The 20,425-nt window shown below is 49.7% G+C and overlaps 1 protein-coding gene across 8 annotated transcripts in view; it reads right to left on the bottom strand.

The window, feature by feature from the left end:
- Positions 1 to 4,645: 4,645 nt before the first annotated feature.
- The window catches only part of REEP1 (receptor accessory protein 1), a 104,763-nt gene continuing 88,983 nt past the window's right edge, over positions 4,646 to 20,425 (bottom strand). For 2 of the 8 annotated variants that reach the window (XM_045884600.2, XM_054509733.1), the window contains 5 exons: positions 19,301 to 19,478; positions 15,247 to 15,282; positions 9,930 to 10,081; positions 7,653 to 7,720; positions 4,646 to 4,955 (listed from right to left, as the gene is read on the bottom strand). In XM_045884600.2, coding sequence (XP_045740556.1) covers positions 4,940 to 4,955; positions 7,653 to 7,720; positions 9,930 to 10,081; positions 15,247 to 15,282; positions 19,301 to 19,478 — 450 coding nt within the window. In that variant the 3' untranslated portion in view covers positions 4,646 to 4,939. The other 6 variants (XM_054509732.1, XR_008506864.1, XR_008506863.2 and 3 more) reach the window with 6 other exon arrangements.

Below are 20,425 nucleotides of genomic sequence, written 5' to 3'. Positions count from 1 at the left end.
CATTTTCAAATTTGTTCAGGGAAATAGGAGTTTAAAATTGTTGATTATTTTTAATAAATGGTAATGTCTTAACTAGTTCCAGTGAGGCTTATTTAGTTGCAAGGAATGTCAAGTTAGGGCAGGCATAAGAAGACTGAGCTCCAGCAGTGTGACATTATTTTAAGTATGTATGCCTGGGAACTCAGGAACCATCTCACCACCACCCCCCCACACCCCCACATCTAACCCCTGGGCCTCAGGAAGAACAGAAATTATACTGCGTTCCTGAGTCCAAGGCACATCCGAGGGCCTCAGCAGCAGAAGATGCTAGATTTTTTGGTTTGGGGTCTGCCATGTATGTGACTCAGTTTCTCTGAGTCGCACCTCTCAGGTTGTTTTCTGCATCCTAACCCTCAGCCCTTCTCCAGGCTCTAAGTGCCAGGAGACCAACTGGGCCAGCTTGTCTCTTTTACTAAAGACCAGGTCTCATCAGGAGTTACTGACCCGTGTCGGGAGCCCACCCTGGCTCACTTGGTTGTGTTAATAAGCAGGTTCACATGGAGCAAAAAATAGTTATGTGAGCAGTTTCACTTAGAGGGGAGCATGGGGTGGCAACACCCGTCTAATATTCTAGGTTTATTGTGTTCATAAGAGTTCTTAGTGTATTGGAACAGGATTTTTATAGAGAGACAAGTAAATGAAATAGCCTTTCAGTATGCCCATTCATGAAACAGAAGAGGCTTTAGAGGTGCAGACACTTTTTATCCAAGAGTTGAAAGGCACTGTATTTTCTTTTTCTTTTTTTTTTTTTTAAGATTTTATTTATTTGAGAGAGAGCATGCAAGCAGGGGGGAGGAGTAGAGGAAGAGGGACAAGCAGACTCCATACTGAGCACAGAACCTGATGTGAGGCTCGATCTCGACCCTGAGATCATGACCTGAGCCTAAATCAAGAGTTGGATGCTTAACCAACTGTACCACTCAGGCGCCCCAAGGCCCTGTATTTCCTAAAAGTTAGTTTACTCACCTGAGATTTCATATTTTTAATTGGAGGATAAACATTTTCCAAAGACACACTGTAGAAACTAAAGGAAAACAATCATTTTGGAAATGATGCAAGAGCTAAGCATTGTTCACTTGAAGAGCATTGGATGAGAGGCACTGAGGAAAATTCTGTTCACTGTGTGGTTAAAGTCTAGGGCAGTGGTTCTCAGCTATCCCATCAAGTCGTCTGGGAAGCATTTTCAAACAACAGAGCACTTTGGTTGAAAAACCATTACAGATCTTAACCAACTTACGATGGGGTTACAGCCCAATAAACCTAAGTTGAAAATGCATTTAATACACCTAAGCTACTGAACATCATGGCTTAGCCTAACCTACGTTAAATGTGCTCAGAACACTTACTTTGGCCTACAGTTGGGCAAAATCATCTAACACAAAGCCTATTTTATAATAAAGTGTTGACTATCTCATGTTTACTGAGTACTATACCGAAAGTGAAAAACAGGGTGTATCTGTGCGGAACAGTTGTAAGTCTGTCAGTTGTTTACCCTTGTGATTACGTGGCTGACTGGGAGTCTCAGCTTGTTGCCACCACCCAGCAGCACAAGAGAGTGCCCTACCGTGTATCACTAGCCCAGGAAAAGATCAAAATATAATTTAAAGTACGGTTTCTACCAAATGTATGTCACTTTCACACCACTGTAAAGTCGAAGAACCTAAGTCAAATCATCATAAGTCAGGGACCGTCTGTATTAAATAGAATTATGCCTCAATTACTACTTCAAATTCTTTAATATAGTAGCCAATGATGATAAGATGAAGTTTCTCTATTGTTAATAGAATAAAGTTAAAGATAACCAAATTGAAATTCTGTGGTAAGTCAGGCTAGGATTATTAGAGGAATTTCTTGAAACCGGTGCATGTTCCTTAAAAGGAAAAGGGGTGACTGTAGAGGGTTCTAAAACTAGAAGGCCACTTGTATGTCTGTTTATGCGACCAATTAATAAAGAACAGACATTGGATTTGAGATGAGGTAAGACTGAAGCATGCAGTGGCATCCTGTTTTGATTGATTTTCATTTCCTCATTAACTTCTGAGGTGGCAAAAGCCAACCACTCTCAGAGTTTCCACATCATTTTTTAAAAAAATATTTATTTATTTATTTAGTTGAGAGAGCGCATGCACAAGTGGGATGTGCAGAGGGAGAGGGACAAACAGATTGTGCTGATGCAGAGCCCGACTCAGGGCTGGATCTCACAACCCTGAGATCATGACCTGAGCCAAAACCAAGAGTCGGACGCTTAACCGACTGCGCCACCCAGGCGCCCTCACGTCATTTCTTAGCGGCCTGGTTCCTGCCTCTGCCACTCACCTCTGGTAGCAGGATGGAACTGGTACCTGAAGAAGTTGAGGACGAGGCCACTTTCCTACTGTCTCCAAACTCTGGACAACAAAGATCTCTGTTATAGGGGCCTCAGCACCTTGGTTTTTCCTGTAGGCCAGAGGTAGGAGAGGTAGAGACAAGGACTGGCAACCAGGCCTCAGCATCCAGACGTGGACTGAAATGGAAGGGCACATGATTTCGGAGAAAGGGAATTTTCATATATATAATTTTTGTTTTATGGGTAGCAGGGCTTATCATCACTGATTTTATAGTTTGAAAACCAAACATTAAGGAGTCTACCTAAATGACATTGTAATTTATGTAAAAGTATGATTTACTGAACACCAACTATGTGCCAGCATAGGGATGGGCATATATATACATAACTGCTAATCCTCATACCAGCCTTGCAGGGGAGATACTATTTTCTCTTTGAGTTTATTTATTTTTTTTTAGGAACCTCTACATCCAACATGGGGTTCAAACCTATGACCCTGAGATCAAGAGTCTCATACTCTTTTGATTGAGCCAGCCAGGAACCCAGGGGGGATATTCTTTATCCCTCGTTTAGATTTGAAGAAACTGCAGCTTATACGAGGTGAAATAAATTACCCACAATATAGCTAATAATAAGTCACAGAACTTAGGTCTGAAGTCTTGGAATCCTGTGCATTTCCTGGAGTCTTTTTTTTTTTAAAGATTTTATTTATTTATTTGAGAGAGAGAGAAACAACATGAGAGGGGAGAGGGCCAGAGGGAGAAGCAGGCTCCCCGCTGAGCCGGGAGCTCGATGCGGGACTCGATCCCAGGACTCCGGGATCATGACCTGAGCCGAAAGCAGTCGCCCAACCAACTGAGCTACCCAGGCACCCTTTCGTGGATTCTTTTAACATGAAAACTCATATATTTAAATCAACAAATGACTATACTCTAGCACTATACATACTAAACACTTTTTTCATGACACTGTACCAAGTCAGCCTTTAAATCATAACTTTGCTTTTCTGTTGTCAGCTCTTAACCTGATTAATCTCAGTTCTGTTGCCATTGGACTTGGCTCAGTAAATGAATAAATGAATGGATTTTCAGCCTTTCCATCTCTTCATCTTCCTTTCAGCCTTCTGAATGTGCTTCTTTACCTGCTGCTGCTTTATTTTATAGCCCTCATGTCAAACATACAGAATAGGAGACTATAAAGGCAAAGAAAATGAGTGTTTCATTTTAAGTGTCCAAGTCTTTGTGACCACCCAATGAGGCTTAAGTGTGCCTGTTCATATACATATATATGTTTTTTTAAAGATTTTATTTATTTATTTGACAGAGAGAGACACAGCAAGAGAGGGAACACAAGCAGGGGGAGTGGGAGAGGGAGAAGCAGGCCTCCTGTGGAGCAGGGAGCCCGATGTGGGGCTCGATCCCAGGACCCTGAGATCATGACCTGAGCCAAAGGCAGACGCTTAACGACTGAGCCACCCAGGCGCCCCATATACATATATTTTTAAGTAAATTGTGCACCCAGCGCGGGGCTCAAACTCAGAACCCTGAGATCAAGAGTCGCGTGCTCTCCCGACTGAGCCAGCCAGGCACTCAGCCTGTTCATATATATATATTTTTTTTTAGATTTTTTATTTATTTGACAGAGGGAGAGACAGGAAGAGCAGGAACACAAGCAGGGGGAGTGGGAGAGGGAGAAGCAGGCTTCCCGCCGAGCAGGGAGCCCAATGCGGGGCTCGATCCCAGGACCCTGGGACCATGACCTGAGCTGAAGGCAGACGCTTAATGTCTGAGCCACCCAGGCGCCCCAGCCTGTTCATATTTTAAAGGCAAGGGCCGCAGTGGTGTAATGGGTGTCCACAGCACCCTGTGCGCCTCTGCACGTACCACCCTCTTAACCTGCACACATACTCCCTCCCTTGCAGGTGAGGGAACAGATACCAGGAAGGGAAATGACAGACCAAATTTTCTGTATGCAGAATTAAAACTGCCCACCTGATGAACTCTATTTTTACAGCTACACAGTTTCCACTGGTGACTTTTAAAATGTAAAACATACTACCAGGTTTATATTTATGTGATCAACTGGTTTGCAAAACACTCATTTGATCCACTCCCCCCCCCCCCCCCCTGCCCCGCAACAATTCTAGATCCTAGTCATGGGGCCACAGCACCAGGCCAGTTAGTGACTGACCACTCAGCTTCTCATCCTTGCTACCTTCCATGTTTTGTCTTTTTTTTTAAGTGTTTTCCCTTTCCTCATAAGCTCAACATTACAAAGATGTTTTTTAAAAGAAAAATGTTAAGACTTTATTCAAGATATATATCAGGCATTATAACAAAACAGCAGAACTTCAACCTTTGGAATACTGTAATTTTACACCCCTTTGATGCACAGTCCAGTATACTATTTTATTACAGATCATTCTATAGGGACTACAGGAATAAACTAGGGAAACTGCACAGTCAGCATCTGGAAGGTCAGCTCTCGTAGTGTGTGCTGTTGGAGAAGGAAGCACGTCCTTTTGCCATGTCAAATACTGTGCACGGTGAGGACTAGGGAGATACTCAGCTGTGATCATGGTAGACGAGCACTGTTACCACAAACACACAGACAGTTTACTGTGGAGAACATACATTTCAGGGGCCAGGGGAGTGAGCAAGCTATTCACACAAAGCCAGGAGGGATTATGACGAAGCTCTCCGGGGTCTAAGTACACCACCCCACCTCACCTCAGAAACGGAACAGGTGCCCGATGGCAAATAACTAAGAGTTATTACATGAAAATTACAGACTTTCGAGCTAGCATTTTGTAAACAGCCTGTGTCTGTAAATCAGCAAATTAAAAAGGTTCCGTTATATCCTCTAGACAGAAGAGCACACCACTACATGTACACTTGGAGGCGTTCACATTTTGTGGCAGTCCATACACAAATATACAGCTCGTTGGGTAAGTAAACACATTTTGCCAGAAATATGAAAGCTGCTCTCATTTGTACAGTGAGTGTTTTTAGGAGAGAAACCAACTCCCTAATCAACACTTGAAGGAAAAATAGTTACATTTACATTAAGACAGCAGTTTGGATACCTTTATATTTTTTAAATCTTGAACGAGAAGTAATACAGCGTGTCTGAGAGTAGAGTGCTTCCAACTTGTTTTTGGCATAGTCGAGTGCAAACTCGGTAGCTTGTACTTGTTAAAACTTTACATTGTAAATGGTGAAAATATAGTTTGTTCATGAAGGATCTCTGCTGCTAAAGGCATTTATTATTCTGGCAAAAAAAAAAAAATTTGCTAAAAAGCTGCTTAAGTGAAGCTGTTTCTGATAATTCTGGGTACTCCCAGCTAACAGGTAAATACATTTAAAGCATATATTTTTTCCTCTGAAACTATTCAGTGAGCTTGAAGAAACAGATGTTCTGTCCCCCCGCTAAAGAGTCTAGGTATTGGTGGGTGTGGGGCACAGACAATGAAGAGCCCTCTGAACCACAAATTTGCTTTTAGGTTTGTTTTCCTAAATCCTGTTGTAAATTACAAAGTCACCTTTCAAGGAAATTGTGGGAAGAAGGGATTTAAATATGCATATCTGGCAACTATCAACTTCAGGTAAAACCCCTTCTCAGGTGGCTAAGATCCAGCCAGTGTGTCATCAGCCGAGACTACTGATGTGTGTTCGCGGAGCTCAGTAACGCAATAGTCTTGAACCGGGCCTGTTTATAGCTGGTTGACAGTAAGTTCTATGTGGTACATAACACTAATTCTCTAGTCTCCAGGGCATATCTATGAACAAACACAATCCAAGTATTATAAGTAACTGGGTTGTGACCACTGCATGCATTACACTGAAAGAAAACACCAACTCTAAGCACAAATATACAAGTCCTACATTTAGGCTCCGCTCTCCCCAGGGGGTGGAGGAGCTACCTCGGACCAAAATGCTATCTAAACCAGATTCTTCTTTTCAGATAAAGTTCTCAGTCTAAGTAGAGAGTCCCCTCAGCTAGTGCTCTATTCTACTAAGCGATCCTGGCTTGCATAAGACATCCAGTAAGACACGGAGTGCCCATGAGTGTGCGACTTCTCGCTCACATTCTGAGCAAGCCAGGAAGGGAACAGAAGAGTGTGAGCCCTGGCTGCCCAGAGGGCTGAGCAGCAAGTCAGTCCGTAAAGATCTCAACCTCTGGAACCTTTCTAGAACCCAGCATTTTGACAGGTGTCTCAGGTGTATTTGATGGCATATGTGAAACATAGTTTTTGGTTTGGTTTGGTTTGGGTTGCCTGGTTGGCTTTTGCTTAGTGTTCTCTTAAATCAAGGTGCTCAGATTATAGGCTCCTCTACCTGGGGAAGTAAGTCACGGAACCAGTTACTATGAAGCAGAAACAGTCATTCGTCCAGCACTTTTGGAACACTCAAAATGATTCCTCTCAACAGGCCTGTGAGTTCACATCCCCAGGAAGTTTTACCAAGGGTCAGCCACCTGCCTAAGGCTTTGGTAAATCCCTTGAAAAGATTCAGAAGCTCTTAATCCAGAATCCAGGGGGAGACAAGCTTCTTGTGATTTCTCTTATTCTGGGCTGCTCCCCTGGCCTCATTGCACTCATCTCTGTCATTACAATATTGTCTCTTCATGCTAAGCATCTCTGGTGTTTTGACTAAACACCTGTCTAAAGAAGATGGACCATCGTCCTGCAGGAAAAGGGATGTTCTACTGGAGTTGTATTTAGAAGCTTTAGAAGCACATCTGAGACATTCTCTAGAATCAAAATAATTTTTTACATATCTTGTAGTTTTCTTACATATCAGAACCTCTGGCAGCCCTTGCGAGTCCATCAGATTAAGCCAAAAGCCATAAATATGTACATCGTAGTCCAAAGTATTAGTACCAAGAACAAAAAAAAGTTTTAAAAAATTGCTCTGTTTGCATTTACAGGACTAAAAACGAAGTATGCAACAAATAAATTACAAATGTACATCTCAGCAGCGTGAGGGTGATCTCATATTTCTAAAAACACACTGCTGACAATCCAATTGTGGAAAATTACTAACCTCAGAAGACTTAAAGGTCACCCCCCCCCCACTACCTTTCCCTTTAGCCTCTCCCCAGCAACATAAAGAAAAGGAAAATAAAAGTCTTAAAAGTGTAAGAGGGGAGAGAGAAAAGGCCGTGTCTGTGAGGCTGCACACTCAAAGCACACCAGCTTGCGGGTTTCTATGTTAATAGTGACTAGCTCTTTAAGGCAGAGAAGAAACATTCTGTGGGTCCGGTGCTGTTGGCTCATCTCACTCACGTGGTTTCAGTGGCTGAGGATGAGGTACTTTTCTTCCTAAAGCGGGATCGAAGAACTCTAGGCGGTGCCTGGCAGAGAAAACAGAAAAGGCATCCCTCAATTTGGCTTAAGCGTGGAACCTTTTGAGGCGAGCACCTGTGTGGGTTTGTGTTGGGACACACAGCTCCTCTGGCCACACGCACACGTGTGTGAGGCAGCTGGCTGGGAATCAGGGTCACATCCCAAGCATCCCATGCTGAGCCAACTCTCCTAAGTCCCTGGGTCTCCCAAGCAAATGGTTGCACGGAAGGATGACACACCTCTCTTGTTTCTGCCTTGGGAGCAAAATGATCCTAACAAGTGACTCAGCACAGAGAAATGCCTCCGCGTCTCTTCCCTTGTCTTTGTTATTTCCTTTGGAAACCAGCCAGTTGTTTCCAGGTATGTGCCTAAAATTTCCATCACCAAGTTCCCAGTCCTCTTTCTGGATGTGAAATCGTTGAATGCACAGCAGGCCACACAGCAGAGGGAAACATTGTCCTTAAGGATAAAGGGTTCCACCTCATCTCCCCTACAAATGGCTATCAAGGCGGGGGCGGGGGGGGGGCAGCCCTCCTTCCACGGAACACACAAATCACAGAAGTTACTTCTACAGTGAAAGAAAAGGAAATTTTTGTCCTGGTATAGCACTCAAGGCCAGGGACAGAAGGTGGGGGCAGTAACACAACTGATCCCAAGCTCTCCTCAACCCCTGTCTCCGTCCACTTCTCTCTACTAACTTCTTTTTCTATGGCACCCTTCTCTACCTCTATTCCTTCTGACCTGAAGCCCTTCCCTCCCTTCTCTGTCTTGCTATTTAAAGTCCTCTTTTAGGACCCAGCTCAAAAGTCACTCCTGAAACCCCTCTCCGCACAGCCCAGACACACATAGGCAGGGTCACCTTCTTGGTTCTCCTAGTGTTTTGCACATGCACACGAGAGGACATCAGGGGACTCTGCGCCCTGTCTCCCCCTTCTCACTGTGAACTTCCCGGGGGGCATGTCCATCTTCACCATTGCCCAGTAAGTAGCTCAGTGCCTGGAAGGCACACAGAAGGGAGGGAGGGAGAAAGGGAGAGAACAAAGCAGGAAATAGAAAGCTCTGGCCTTCCGCATCCTGAGTCCTCAGGACACCTTTTTGACTAGGAAACGTTTCCCAGCCACCCCCAGACATGAGTAAGAGAAGAATCAGAGAAACCTAACTTCTGGTTACCTGCCTCGGGCTGTTTAAACAGTAAAGCAGCTTGTGCAGCTTTAACAAAACCAAACCCAAATGGCACAAACCCTCAGGCCCTACAATGTTTGGGGCACCTTCCTTGAGAGAGCTGAGCCCCTCCCCCCCATCATGGGGCTGCCCAGGCTGAGACTGAGTCCCTGAGCAGAGTCCAAACCCAGTCTTACCAAAACCTCTAACTTCAAAACTGACCCATGTGTGCCCCACCCTGGAAAGGAATCTGATAAACTCATGTGTACCCAGTGGTAATAACCACAGTCCTAGTCGGAAAGGGGTCGATAGGCCAAGGTGCTTGAGTGGGGGAACATTTCAGTGCATTCCCTCATCTAAGCTCACAGGCTCCCTACACCGAGGACAGGGGGACTCCCACCTTGCCTCAGATGGATGCTCAGGCCACAGTATTCGGCAGATGGGGCCCAGGAGAGGAGACGTGAGGGGCAGAGAGGAAGACTCGGGAGTCCCCAATTCTGCCAGCTCTGTAACTGGGCCCAAGGCTGGCGACTCCCGATCCACATCACAAAGCAAGGCCCCTGAGGCTCGAGGCTTTGCCCTCCTGCTGCCAAAACTCCACCCACATCCACAACTGGCCACAGTACATCTATCAGGTATATTTGGTTTGGGTCCTTTTAGAGGGCTGTGGCCTTTCAATAACATTTTATCGGTGTCTGCTTTGTGCTGTGTCTTGGAGATATAGTGATGAACAGCTTCATTTACAGAAACGTGTCAAATAACACATTTTCTTCCTCTAAAACACACATTTGGGTTGCTTTTCATTCACATATCATCTTAGGTTAGTGGCTGCACATTTTTAAATTTAATTACAGGTACTATATCACTTCTCCTATTTCTAAGTAAAATGAGCAGTCTTTTTTGCCCCTGGGCAAGGATCTGGATGCTACCTAGCGGTTTGTCCTATCTAATGGGGAGAGATCTTCCTACCCCAGGCACTCAGGAGACCCCCAGACCTCCAGGGCAAAGCCCCTGCGCAAACACATGCTCCAACCTGCAGCCCCAGACACCGTGTACCTCCAGGGAGAACTCCATCTTTCGAGGCGCCTTATACTTGTACATGAAATCCAGCAGATCTTCCTCCTCCTCGTCCGAAAATGCCAATGGGTTTTGGACCTGGTGGGGCTCCCAAGCCTTCACACCACCCTCATTCACATCTCCCTCAACCACTTAATGTCCATTTACAATCTACACAAAGGAGACAAAGTACAGCAGCGAGGGATCAGTGTAGAAAGGAGCAAGGAAGGCCAGGCAAGGTCGAGGTTAGGCACGCCACACAACAAGCCTGTTAGGACAGCCGAGGTCCCGGTGTCTGAAGAAGCAGTCAGCATCCTCTGGGCCTCGCTGCGGGGCGGTCCCGGGCTGTGAGGGTGCCACTGGAAACCAGCAGGCACTGTGCACAGGAAGAAGCAGAGGCTCTAGAACCTACTGAGGAGCTACCAAGGGACATGCGGGCACCGCTGCCCCGGGGGGGAAGGAGGACGCTGCCTTAGCTGAGAGGTGTCAAACCCTGCGGCTGAGACGTGTGATGCCACACCAAAGAATGCTCAGGGAAAGAATCTCCTCTAGAACGGATAACTGCAGTGATTTCAGAGGGCCTGGCAGCTTCCTCTGTTCTACAGACAAGCAATGTTGGCAGCGCCTTACACTTGCATATTCAGCTCCAAGCCTTCTTTGAGACAGGATGTCAAATGCCAGGAAGCCTTACTGAGAGAACCTTAGGCAAAGTTATGTAGAGTTTTTCATTTCAAAGGCTAAGTCCCAGAGAAGCCAAGAAGCCTAGTGGAAAGAGAATCTTTTCCCCCCGGCCGACAGCAAGATCCCTGTTTTAGTCTACCACGATTAAATCCACAGGAAAAACTCCAGAGTTAATTCATGTCATTGAATGCATAGTGTTTTTTAAAACGTTCAATGCTTAAGCATATTCCATGTCATCTGGCCAGGTGGTCAGCACATTCCCAGCTTATCTGACACTCAAAGAGATAGCATTCTATGTTTCATATATTGTTTTTACTTAGAATCACAGACTGTAGACATAGGGGGCCCTCAGATCATCTGGTCAACCACCCGAAGGCCTAAAGAAAGAAAGAAAACGGATCTCCTTCTAGAACACCCTGCTACTGCTCCTAAAAACACAGTGAGCCATCAAATGTGTCCTCTCCATCAACAGGGGACTTGCTAGACTGTAACAGGGGACTCGCTAGACTAAAACACAGCACCCGATTTAACCAGGTGTTTTAAGCAAAAGTAACAACAGACCCTAACCTTGAGCCGCTTTGCCAGGTCCTGCTGCTGTACTCCCCAGCAGCCAGCAGGAGGCAGCACGAGAGCTAGGAGTTGCAAAACGGTCTTGTAGGCGGGGAACGGCCTGCTCCGACAGCGAGCGCCTTGTTAAGGGCCAAGACTTAGATCATTAATCTTCCTTGATTTCTTTGCTCTGTGCACCCCCCAACCTGGGGGGTCCTCCGGTCCCATCCTAGGTGGAATCCTGACATCATCTGAGAGCTTAGTTCTCATCTCAAGTCAGACCTTGACACAGTCCACAGAGAAATTCCTTCTGGACACAGATACCTCTTGCCTGACAAGAGGAAAAAGAAACAGGCCTGCCTAGAGCCCAAAGACCTCAGACGAAGGCAGAAACCACAGAAGCAGCCTGGCCAGCTCCGCCCCAGCACGAAACTGGATCCTGGGAGTGGGCTTGGGGACTGGTTTGAGTCTGTGCCTCTGTTCCCTCCAAATCTTGCTCCAGGGCTTTCCCTGTGCTGTTGCTATCCACTCCTTAATACTCTCATCACTCCCAGAGATGACCTTTGGGGGGAGTGACTCTCATGTAAGTTCATGGCCACAGCCACCACCTCCAAACCTCCGGTGATGGCAGCCAAGGCCTTGAGCCTGCAGAGCTGCCACCCTAGTGCCCAAGGCTGGGCAGCCTCGAGGAAAGTGCAGGAGTCCCTGCTGTCTACCCCAGCCTCGGCTGACATTCTGTATTAGCGAATGCATCAGCAGGACTAAGGAGGCTAGCGGGTGCTCCACCTCTTCTCCCTGTGGGGAGGGCAGGGAGGAAGAACCCTTGGAGGCCTGAGTCGATGCTAGATGCGTCTGCACTGAGCCCGACACCTCCCCCCGCCTCCCGTAGTGCCAAACAACCCCCAGGTTAGCAGACACATCCCACACAGCACACATTAGCGGGAGCCATTAATGGAAGTCAGCAAACGTGTTGAAGAAGAGCACGCCCATCTGGAACACTTACATCCGCATCCCCGACGGCCACCGAGGAGAAAGAAGACAATATTCTGTTAGGGAAAGGGTCTTTGGGGATGCAGCTCACACACGTGTGAGCGTGCGTGCAGACGCGCGGGTGCACGCAGAGCCGGACACTCCCTCCCTCCTCACGCGCTCAACCTTGGACAGTTCCTGCTGCTGCCAGAGGCAACGCGCAGCCCAGCCGCACTCTTGGCCAACGCAATTCTCTCTCTCCCTCTTTCAGGATGGGGCGGGGGTGGGGGAGGGAGGTAAAAGGCATGACTTTGCTTTTTAAAATGATGTCCCACACACTGGATTTTTTTTTTTTTAAGATAAACGTACACCTCTATGACTAATTCTGAGCAGTCATACAGACTTGAGTTCTATATTACATCAAGGCAGGTAGAGAGAAGAGGCAGGAAGGAGAGATCATAATAATCATAATAGAAAGAGACCCGTGCCAGAAACAGCAGGGAATCGACTGACAGAGGGGCAGGAATGGAACCGAAGTCGGGAGAGAATGTTCTTCTGGGGTCTGAGATGCACAGATGAAAATCATCTCAAGGGACTAGGAGGGGTCCTCTGACCAGAGTGTCTGTGACCCCCTGAACTCCTCTCGCATGTTGTCACTGCCCAAGAGGTGGCCTCCAGCCCCCCAACACCATCTGCTGACACTTCACACCTGGCACCCTTCACTTGCAGAGCTGGCCACACTTTATGGAGGAGGGGACAGAGGTCTGCAGAGCTCAGGGACTTTCCCACCAGCACAGAGGGACTTGGTGTAGACCAGCCTGGCTCCTTGCAAGCAGACCATGGGGAGACTGGGAGGTGTGGGGAGAACTCTGGGGCAGTGGGTGTTAGAGGGCGCGAGAAAGAGAGGGCTGGGGCAAAGCCTCCCAGATCACAGCTCTGAGCAGAGTCACCTGAGGCCCCACCCAGCCCGGCCCGCTACCCAGTCCCCACAGGGCCTGGGGAGAGCAAACTCGACTAAATCCCTGCAGTCAACTGCAATTTTATTTCAACGCACTGGGAATGCAGCCTCTGATTTGGAAACCATCAGCAGTCACGAAAGGTGAGGGCTTCCCAGAGAACAGCACAGAGCCGTCCCATGAGGAAGGAATGGAGAAGGCAGCCTTTCTTCTTCCTGGTCCCCCAAGGAGTAATATCCCAGAATTAGAGGCTTTCAGAATGGCTCACGGAAATTTACAGACTCAAAATTGGTGAATAGTTAGAAATAACCACAGTCACCTGAGGTTGCTGGGACCTCGCAGTTGTTTCCCATGAGTCCATGTCCACCAAGGGCAAGTATTAGCCTCTAAGCGCTGCAATGCAGCCCTCCATTCATTTCTCCCTTTTTAGTTAGTTGTTTCTGTTTCTGATGTGGACTGGAGGCCTCTGAGGCACACAGAGCTGGTCAGAGTTAGACCCCCGGGTAGGACACTGGTCTCCACTGTTCCCCTGCTCAGAACTCTTTTGAGGGTCAGTTCACATTGCGTTTATGGTGTCCAAAACCCCCAGGTCTTATGTGGACTTTCAAAAGCCTTAGAGAAGGGGCGCCTGGGTGGCTCAGCCGTTAAGCGTCTGCCTTCGGCTCAGGTCATGATCCCAGGGTCCTGGGATCGAGCCCCGCATCGGGCTCCCTGCTCGGCGGGAAGCCTGCTTCTCCCTCTCCCACTCCCCCTGCTTGTGTTCCTGCTCTCGCTCGCTCTCTCTCTGTGTCAAATAAATAAATAAAATCTTAAAAAAAAAAAAAAAGCCTTAGAGAAGTCTTACAAGTGAAGAAATGAAGGGAAAACAGGACACTTCTTAACACTAGCTCATGCCCTCCGCTCTCAGTAGTGTGGGAGGTATGGCCATGCCTCAGGGGCCCCAGTGCCTCCCTCCTCCTCCCCTCACGCCAGCCAGCAGCGACGGGAGGGGTGGCCTTTTGCCTTCGGAGCCAAAGGCAGCTCCTCCCTGGGGGCGGGGGGCGCCCTCCATGGCAGACGAGAGGGGAGCTGAGCCAGTCCAGCACCACCTCCAGTCCCTCATGTGTCTAGTCAAGGTTAGGGGAACAGCAGGAGCAGGTCAGGAGAGAACATGGCCAACCGCGGGGTGGCCATGGCTGCACCAAGCCATCACTCGCTCACAGGGAGGGCAGGAGCCGGAGTCCCCGCCCAGGACTGGGACACCCCAGGCCCCTCCCTGCTCCCTGAGGTTTCCCGGCTGCTGTGGGCTATAACAAAAAGCCTTTTCACAACCACACAGTGAGATGGGGAAGCAGGACCTTTACGTCTATTTTAATGAGGAAATCGAGGCTCAGCGTGGTTAGATGGTTCACGCACAGTTACATGGCTAGTAAGTGGCAAAGCAGGACCAGGGCTCCCTTGGCTGCACCTGGACTGAGACCCCTGGAGCTATGGGGCTCTGTCACTTCCCAGGACCTGGGTAAGCTCCTGTGTCCTCATCCCCAGAGCACCAGGAAATATGACCCTGCCGGGGTTTCAAAATATTTCCACACATTCGCTGATACTCTTCCTCCAAGAGGTGGAGATTAATCTCCGTGCCCTTGAGTGGGGCTGGACCTAATGACTCACTTCCAACAAACAAACAGAAGAAGGCCGAGGTGGTGGTGTGTGACTTCAAAGACTGGGTCCTAAAACATACTGTGGCTTCCCGCATGTCCTCTCTCGACTGGATCACTCACTCTGGGTGAAGCCAGCTGCCATGTCGTGAGGACGCTCGAGCAGCCCCAGAGAGACTCCTGTGGTAAGGATCTGAGCCTGCATCCAGCAGCCACGAGAGAGCCATCTTGGAGGTGGATCCTCAAGGCTCAGTCAAGCCTTCAGATGACCACAGCCCCGGCCGACATCTTGACTACCACTCTTAATAGACCCTGACCCAGAACCACCCAGTTAGGCTGCTCCTGCATTCCTAGTCTGCAGACGCTGTAGGATAACAGGTTTGTCATCTTAGGGAGTTAACCCCCTGACTCCTCCCCACAGACTACGCAGCTGAAAGGGAGCCCCAGGGTCAGGCGCCAGCTTCCGGTTAGAACGTCCTCCTGAGGCGAGCGTCCAGCGCGCTGCACAGAGGCTGGCGGCCTACTCACCTTTCCGGGTCCTGCAGGTGGAGCAGCAGGTACACACTGTGGGGATGGGGGACATCATCAGGGATATCCCTAACTCGACAGGAACCAGCCCCAGGAAACAGGGAGGCCCCAGGGAGGTGTGGGGATTCCAGGGGGTTCAGTATAGGGGTCCCAGGCATGTGGGTCTCTGTAGAGACACCAAGGTTGGGGAAGAGATCATTCCAGACTCAGCTTCCTCTCAGGTGCTAGAAAATGCCCTTGCCTGGCCCACAGGGGCTCTGCCTTATGTCCTCTAAGAAACAATTCCCACTGCACCTGCCCACACACCCGTCCTCCTCTCGACGCCTTCCAGTTCAGAATGACATCCAGGAAACCTTCTCAGACTGACCTCTGACTCTCCAGAGTGCTTAGTGCTTAGTGTCAGTCATTTGGCTATTGCCTTGCAAACTCCACTGGTCTCGGTGCTCATCTGGGGCTTGGTATACAGTAGGTGCTTACTAAGTGTATGCTGTCTCCACATTCATGGAAGGTAAGGATCATTCTTTTAACACCCTCTGCACCCTTCCTTGGGTTCAATGCTTTCAGTGAACGGGGCCTAACAAAAATCTGTCGGGAGGGCGATCTGCTCCTGGAGAGTCCATATTATTATTCTACACCATGGGCATGTATTTTATTTTACATACGCTGTTACATAATATCTCACTCTGCTTTGTGCTTTTCTCACTAGGCATCACGTATTCGAGATCTGCCTGGATGTACGTTGAGACCGTGGCCTCCCACGGCTGCATGCACCTCCGCGGGGTCCAGCACCGCCTCCTATCTGTCCCGCTGCCAGGCTGCCTTCAACAGCTGCCGCCCGTCCAGGGTTTGCAGATTCTCCTGTTTGCTCTCCTCCCAGCCCTGACACACAGGCTGAGTAGGGATTATGGTACCCTCTTCTCAGAGGAGAAAGCTCAAGGGAACTGTGCTCATCTTCCGTGCCCAGGTCAAATTCTCCCGTAGCGACTGCCTGGGGTATCTTTCTGAGAAAGGGTCGGAGGCCGAACCAAGGCCCCGGGTGAACAAATGTGGCAATTGCCTGGCAAGGTCTGCCTCGCTCACACTACCTCTGCTGCTCTACACAGGCCCACGGTCGCCCTGCCAGGGTGGGAGCCCAGGCTCGGGCCCCAGCCGACCATGCCCGGGGAGCGAGGGGACACAAGCCTTTTGTAGCTGGGCCTCCCTTGCCAGACTTTCTTCCAGGCACCTCGATCCCCAACTGCCCCCGGAGCCTCTGATCTGGGTGCTTCTACCCCATGCCCCGGCGCTGGGTCATCTTTCACCTGTCTCTCTTCCTGAGAGGACTTTTATTTTAGGCCCCAGAACAGCTGGAATGGGTACCACATGGTCCCTGCCCTCCCTGCTAGGTCAGCACCTCCCTTCTCTGGCCCCTGGAATCACAGGTGCTGTGGCCAAGGGCGAGCAGTGGGGAGTGCAGCATCATGTTGCAGCATCGCGGGTTCTCTGCTTCTCTGTGAGCTCCACAGGCTCAGCCTGCGTCCCGGGGTGCGGCGGAGGGCATCGCTGCTAATGGGAGGCAGCGGGGCCAGCGCCGAAACAAAGCATCCCAGACCCGTGTCTGTCTAGTGCTGGTCTGGGGACATGGTCAAAGCCCAGGAGATGCTTTCCATCGCCTTCAGACCTTACCAGACTTCCTTTCCCACGTTCTGAGGCTGCCCTGAATCACGCACCAAGGAGAGGTCTAGGCAGGAGGCCTGGATCTGGTCCTGTGTGGCCTTGGCACAGTACCTGACCTCTCTGAGCCTACTTCCTCTCCTTGGTTCACTTTATAATGACAACATAGAGCCTTAGAGGGCAAGGGACTGTGGGGCCACTGAGGCCCACTTGCTGGTCCAAGCAGGAAGACCTCCCTAGAGCCTCAGTACATGACCATTCAACTTTGGTTTGGGCCCTTCCAATGTCAGGGACCTCGCAAGGCAGCCCATTTCTCTCCCAGACACTTTCCTATTAGAAAGTGCTTTCATGGGTGAGTTAGATAACAATGGGAACAATAATAGCAGCTACTACACAGAATACCAGGCGTGATCCTAAGCACTTTCACATGGATTATCTTATTTGAATCCTCAAGACACCCCTACAAATGGGTGTTGTCATCCCTTGTGTACAGATCTGGAATCTGAGGTTCAGAGAGGGTAAGAGCTTGCCCAGGTCACACAGCTAGTAAGCAGCTGTCCCCCTGGAACTTTATCCAACTTTATCCCATTGGTTCTTGCTCTGTCCTCTGAGCCTCACAGAATTGGGGCCTGTTTTTCTTCCAAATAACAGTTTTCATTTGAAGCTCTATAGCCAATGAGCTGACCAAAGGTGGAGGTGATACCTAATTCCAGTTCCTATCCCTATTTCTGAGACAGTGCCCAGTAGGTCAGAAGCTGTAGATGCCCAAGGAAACCTAGATGGCCAGAGGGTGAGCACCCAGAGGGCACTGGTCCAGGAGTCAGGAGGCCCCAGGAGAACGCCAATCAGTGGGCGACCCTGGTGACAGTTCCCTTTGCTGGGCTTCTGTCTCTTCATTGGTAAAACCCGAGGGTTAGACTGAACGATCCTGAATGATCCTGAGGTCCGTTCCTGCCTGGTCTTCTGGGATTCCATTCTCAACTCCCCTGGGAGGGTTCACTTAGGAGATACCCCCCGCCCCGAGGTGATCCTCACCCCTACTGCCAAGCTTCTACCTTCCCAACCCCGCCAGAGTTAAACCATCTCCCCTCCAACAAAAAAGCCACAATCTTCACACATGGGGCCAGGGTAAAGCGGGATATTCCTCAGAGGGGAGGAAACTGATGGACACCTGGCCCGGCTCTGAGCTGTTCTCCTCTCTCTGGCAGAACACATGAGTCCTCATTCCTAGGGCAGCCGCAGGACCTCTTCTTTCCCATCGCTGTCCAAGACCCCCAAAAGTCCGGTGGTCCTTGAGGCTCGGGGCCCACACGCCCCCTGCAGGCTGCACTTCCCAGCACAGGTGGCTTGCGTGGCCCTGTCTCTATGTTTAAGAGCAGGGCAGCCACCAGGCCTATGTCACAGACACAGTCTCCAGAAGGGTGGTCCGATTCCCATCCGGGAGGCTCAATTTTCCACCAAGGGTGAGGAGTCGAGGGGGCAATCCAGAACCGGCCCCATTAACCCGGCAGTGCTCAGCTCTTGAGAGCCAAGGGCCCTGGAAGGTCTCCACAGAATGGTCTGGGAAGATATGAATCCTGGCCCAGTTCCCCACCTCTAATCCATGCCCCTGCCCTCCATAAGCCTGAAACCCACTAATGGATCGGACACCAGTGGGTTCTGAATGTGGCTGCACCTCACCACCATCACATATCTGGGCCTTGTCCCAGACTTACCAGGACCTCAGGGATGGGCCCAGGACTCTGCATGTTTAATGAGGCCCCCAGGTCAATCCTAATACAAGTAACCTGAGACATCGGGGATACAGGTGGGGTTTCCATAAAGCCGTGGCCTCCACAGGAATCAGACCCCGGAGGTAGTGCGGCCCTTGGCACGTAGTGGCTGAGGCTGTGCATGGTGAATGGGCTCAGGGATGGGAGGACATGGTGGAGGGAGAGAGAGAGGACAGGAAACACTCATGCAGGGAAAAGGGACCACAAGAGCCCTAAGCCCTGGGTGGGTAGGAGGAGACACTCAGGTGCAGGTAAGCCCTCCCGGGAGTACAGGGTCAGAGAGGAAGAGAGCAGAGAAAGCTGCCTTGGCCCAGGGCCAGCCATGCCCATTGCCTCCAGGCTTCGTTCAGGCACTATTCCCCAACCACCCCCAAACCCTCAGATCATCAGATGGAGCAGGCAAGACCCTTTGGTGCAGGTGGCCTAATCCTGCCCCTGATCAGAGTCCTCAGGCCAGCCTCCCATCCTGGCCCAAGTGGTGCTCTGCCTCTCGGCAGGCCTGGCACCATCTGACGGACATCTGTGTGGACGGCAACTCCAGGTTACATGCCACGTGGTGTGGACTGGGCTGCTCACAGCGAAAGCAAGGCCTAGAAACCGGAAAGGGGGAGGAGTGAAAGGACACCTACCTGAGCTGCCAGCGCTCTCAGAAGCGCTCCGGGACATCTTGGGCTGGCCGTGTTTGCCGCTGGCTCGCCCAGCCCCCGGTGGTGGGGGGCTGGAGGGAGCAGGGGCACCGTCACCCCTGATGGTGGTGAGGTCCTGCATGCTGAAGCTCCGGAGTCTCTCCGATAAGGCACCCTGTCCCTGGATACAACACAAGAGGGGGCACACGTCAGAGGCCTGCCCCATACTGCACAGGCAGTTGTGGGGGGCAGACACCACAAAGGGGGATTCTGCCAGTCAGCCAGGTGGAACTCAAGAGCTGGAAGGACTCTGCAGAGGGGCAGGTCCCTGGTGGACTTGCTGGAACCACTGAGCGGGTCAAGGCCCAGAATGTTACAGGGCCTCCTGTGGGTCTCAGTAATTGTTCCTCTGGCTCCCGGCTCCTTCATGTCCTTCAGACGCCCCCCATCGCAGGATGGGCTAGAACCGGGGATAGACCCAGGGCCAAGGGGATAATTGTTGCTTGCAGTTCCTGCTCTTGAGGGGTTGTTTGCTGCTTCTCTGGCTTGACATAAATAAAAATCCCTACATAGCCACATTTTGCTCAGTTCCCAGTACCCAAGAATCTGGTCAGAAAGAGCAAAACCTAATAATCTATGTGCTCAGTCCTTACTCTTTTCCAAGGAAATAATATTCAGCCAGTATTTTTAAAAATGTTTGACAAGAGCAATTTCTCTTATCTGTTCATGTTACTATGAGGCACATTTACTTCCACTCTCGCATTTGAGCTTCATAAAATACCCAAAAGGTAATGAATCAGGAAGGGGAAAAAAATGATACTAAGAAAAAAAAAAAAAAAACCTGCTGACTATAACCATTTCATATTCTGCGAGAGTCACAGAAGTCATCTCAGGGGAAAATAGTTCTTTTGTTTAGGAAAGCAAGATCAATCCATTATATTTATGAAAGGGAAGGTCCTTGCTGTCTGGGTGAGAGAATCTGTGTCAGAGTGAAAAGGATCACAGTGAAGGCTCAGGGAGAGCGGCATTCCCTCAGGGGCGCCTCAGGGGCTGGAGAGGGAGCTTGTGTTTGGGGGAGAAGGAACCTGAGAGGGGACTGGGCTCTGATAGGAGACTGGAGTTATCGAG

This window comes from Mirounga angustirostris, unplaced genomic scaffold, assembly GCF_029215605.1.
Source record: "Mirounga angustirostris isolate CCGP_5_RB_7025 unplaced genomic scaffold, mMirAng1.0.hap1 SCAF_10, whole genome shotgun sequence".
NCBI lineage: Eukaryota > Metazoa > Chordata > Mammalia > Carnivora > Phocidae > Mirounga > Mirounga angustirostris.
The sequence above is the reverse complement of the archived record's forward strand: the minus strand, read 5'-3'. Positions and strand labels throughout refer to the sequence as shown.